Here is a 3958-nt window from a genome sequence, read left to right on the forward strand (position 1 = left end):
TTTCTGTTTATCTCTTGTGCTTGTTCCTCAGGTAAACAACCCTATGCTGGGTAGTTTTATTTCAACCTGACACAAGCTAAACCATCTGAGAGGAGGGAGCCTCAAATAAGATGAACAGTGATGTGGAAGTGTAAGCCAAATAAACCCTTTCCTCCCCAACTTGCTTTCGGGCATGGTGTTTCATATCCACAATAGTAACCCTAAGACAGAAGTTGGTACCAGAAGTGGGGTATCCATGTGGCAGACCTAACCATCTTGTTTGGGGGAGGATTATGGAAGGACTTTGGAAATTTGGACAAGAAAAGTCATTGACTGTTTAAGGTTTGGTGAGTTGTTATGTGGAGCATGGAAGATAAGAGTGTTGAGAGAAATGCAGATGGAGGTGTGGTAGTACACGCCTTTAATCCCAGCACTCGGGAGGCAGACGCAGGCAGATCTCTGTGAGTTCATGGCCAGCCTGGTCTACAAGAGTTAGTTCCAGGACAGCCAAAGCTGTTATACAAAAAAAACAAAAACAAAAACAAAAACAAACAAACAAAAAAAACTCTGTCTTTAAAAAAAACCCAATAAAATAAAATAAAACACTCACCTATTGGGAGATGTCATTCTGTAAATATGTGTCTGATTGGTTTGAATAAAGCACTGTTGGCCAATATGGAAGCAAGATAGGTGGGACTATGAGTCGAGGAGGATTCTGGGAAAGAGAGACACAGACTGACATGATGTAGACCACCAAAGGAGTAAGAGGTCTGGACCCTTTTCTCTGGTAAGAGAAATACTTAGACTAACAATTATGGGTTAAATATTTAAGTCAGAGCTAGCCAGTAAGAAACCAATCAAATGGCCAACAGCTTCATAATTAATATAGTGTTTTGTGTGTTATTTGGGAACTGCAACTGTGTCAGGGCCCAGGCAGTTGGCAGGGAAGACTACATATTACACACACCAAACAAACAAACAAACTACAGATGATGGTGGTCTGGCTTGTGAAGTTCCAAGAGGAAGTTTGAGAGTTTCTTGAGGACTACTGGGGACAGTGCATATTTGCTATTTGAATTAAGGGTCTGTGGTTCTGATCAGCTGTGTCTGGAGTCAGCTGTGACTAACCCGAGATCAGCACCACTGAAGTGAAACCTTTGTGTTACTGGGTTAATTGATGCGGGCTAGCTGGAGCTGAGAAAACAGAGGTGATTAAGAAGAGATGAAATCTTCTGGAGCTGTTTCCTGAGAGTCAGCACACAGAAGCTGTGTTCTAGAGGCAGCCAAGGCTGTACCTCACTCCGGCAGCTGAACTTGGTAGTGTAAGAGTCACCACGTAGTGCTGATTTTGAAGGCACAGATGGGTCATGGAGAGCAGCTGGGGATTGACACCATGAGAGGCCAGGAGAGGCTGTCGGTGAAGGTACAGCCTAAGTAGCAGTTGAAGGCCCAGGATTGAAGGCCGCACGTAGAGAAGATGAGGCTTGGAGCCATGGAGAGAGTGCAGGAGAGTCCAATGGTCAAAGTGCAGCCCAGTTTGGAGATGCCAGTACTATGGGATGACCACCAAGAACAGTAACAGCAGTGGAATGGAGCCAGCCTGAGCCCAGAAGATGAGCTGTGTGTGCTGCACAGGGCCGAGACAGAGAAATGACCGAGAAGACTGAGTGAATCCCAGATACTGGACATTGAGGGATTTACACTATTAGAATTCAATCCGATTGTAACTGTACCCTGCAACCTCCCTGTTGATTTAGTAAGGAGTTATTTACTTTTTTTTTTTAAAACAGGAGCTCACAACTGAAAAACTGAATTTTTAAAGAGATTTTTTTAGGTTTTAAAAGAGACTTTGGCCGGGCGATGGTGGCACATGCCTTTAATCCCAGCACTTGGGAGGCAGAGACAGGCGGATCTCTGTGAGTTTGAGACCAGCCTGGTCTACAAGAGTGAGTTCCAGGACAGCCTACAAAGCCACAGAGAAACCCTATCTCGAAAAAAAAAAACAAAAAACAAGAAAGAGAGAGAGAGACTTTGAATGTTTTTTCTATGAATGACATTTTATTCAGTCATTTTCTTTACAACTGAAACTTTGGGAATTCAAAATTAACATGCCCTTGGCCTTCTTATACACACCAGAAAAAGTTTCGAACTTGTGCTCCATGTTGTTCTGCTGTTTTGTCTAAATGAACCTTTGCGAGCCGGCTGCCATCCCGTTTCACCAGGATCCTTGGCCACAGTTTACTTGGGAAGACCAAGTCCTCAAGGATGACATCATGCACTACAGCGAGGGTGCGGCTTCTGTGGTGCTTTTGCTTATTTTTCGTACGGCTTTTCTGAGTTGGCTCAGGCAGAATCCTCCTCTGAGCAGTGAAGACCACGTGTTTCCCACTAAACTCTCCAATTCCCGAAGCAGCTGCACTTGGATTTTTCTGGAAAGATTTCAGCTGAGAAAATGATACAACAATTATGATGGCTTTTGGGCCACCACCAACTTTGATTTCCTTGACCGAGGTGATGTTGAGTTCCCCAGCTGCACCTTGAGAAGCTCAGTGACGAGAAGCCGGACGAGTCTGGCATCTCTGAGGAGCTGTTCTTACGAAGGGCCGGCTTAGAAAGAGCAGAGAGCTTGGATTTTTAAAGACAGTGAATTTTAAAGTGTTTGAATTTATAAAGACCATGGGACTTTTTAAGTTTGTAAAATGTTTTATACACACACTAAACAAATCAAATTCAATAAAAAAGTGAATCTGTGATGTAGTTATCCATTTCATGTCTGTGGGAGACACATGTAGACAGAAGCAATGTTTACAGAACACACTGCCATTCATTTTCTCATCTTCATAAAAACCCAGAGGTAAGTATGGTTCAGAATTTTATACCCAAGGGAAGAGATACTAAATTACAGTGACTAGCCAAGGGTCCCTCCAGTGACATGCAGAAATGTAACAAGAGTTGACCTGGCAAGTCCCAAACCCAGCACTCTCCGGTCTTTCTCTGACTCTGGCAAGACCCGCCTATTTCCCAGACCCTCTGAAATGAGACTCTAGGCTCCCTAGGAGGCCTCCTACCTGGTGATTCGGAGGAAGATGCAACAGTACAGTGAGGTGCAGGCCTTCACAGCTCCTAAGAAGCTCAGCCATTTTTTTTTCAATTGTTCTCATTAATTCTACACATAGCAACAAGACTTTGAGGCCCCTTTAAAGAAGCTGACAGAGCAAGACGGCAAAGGAAACGGGGAAAGTAGCTCCTTGAGGAAACGGAAATTAAAGTCAGCTGTGCCTGCAGGAGTGGCAGAAGCAGGAGGATTGCTGCAAGTCTGAGGCCAGTCTGGGCAATGCTGGCAGTACCATGCAAGGTACCAGCTACACAGCGAGACCCTCCTCAAAAGGACACAGGCATCAGACAAGCAGAGGAAAGCTGGGGTGGGTGGTGTAGGGGAGCACCCATCTCAGTTCTGAGTCTGGGTGACAGGTGGACTAGAAGTTTAACATATATTGTCACCATTTGTTCTCTGACCTATGGAGCACATGCTAGGGATCAGTATTCTTATGGAAAACATTGCTTCAAATGCATAGCATTTTCTACTGCATTGTGCTGTTGGGGCTATACGTAGTGAGAGGATGAACAATGCCACCCTCTTCATAAACACCATGTGCTTTCAAGTTTTTAACTAGGTAGAGACAGCCAAAGGGCACATTAAACACACAATAGCAGTCAACAGTAATAGAGACATTCTGTGTTAATTCACTCACAAAGGCAGCAGTTACTAAGTAATGGGTGTCTGCGCACTGTTCTGAGGTTTGTCTGCACACTTGTTCTACAGCACAGGGGCTCAAACCCAGGTCCACATGCATGCCAGACAAGTGTTCTTCCACTGAGCTATACCTCCAGCCACCTCAGGGATAGAAATAGAACAGTAGCTAAGGGTCCCTGACCTCCTAAAACAGGCAAGGCAGCACTCTCCTGGAATCCCAGCATC

At 44.7% G+C, this 3958-nt stretch overlaps 1 protein-coding gene across 1 annotated transcript; it reads right to left on the minus strand.

The window, feature by feature from the left end:
* Positions 1 to 2014: 2014 nt before the first annotated feature.
* Positions 2015 to 3178, minus strand: LOC110341690 (40S ribosomal protein S7-like). The gene is made up of 2 exons (XM_021229663.2): positions 3048 to 3178; positions 2015 to 2423 (listed from the first exon to the last, which is right to left on the minus strand). Exons 1-2 carry the CDS (start codon positions 3138 to 3140, stop codon positions 2103 to 2105), a joined length of 414 nt encoding a protein of 137 aa, XP_021085322.1. The 5' UTR covers positions 3141 to 3178; the 3' UTR covers positions 2015 to 2102.
* Positions 3179 to 3958: the final 780 nt, after the last annotated feature.

Source organism: Mesocricetus auratus, unplaced genomic scaffold (genome assembly GCF_017639785.1).
Source record: "Mesocricetus auratus isolate SY011 unplaced genomic scaffold, BCM_Maur_2.0 Super-Scaffold_100006, whole genome shotgun sequence".
NCBI lineage: Eukaryota > Metazoa > Chordata > Mammalia > Rodentia > Cricetidae > Mesocricetus > Mesocricetus auratus.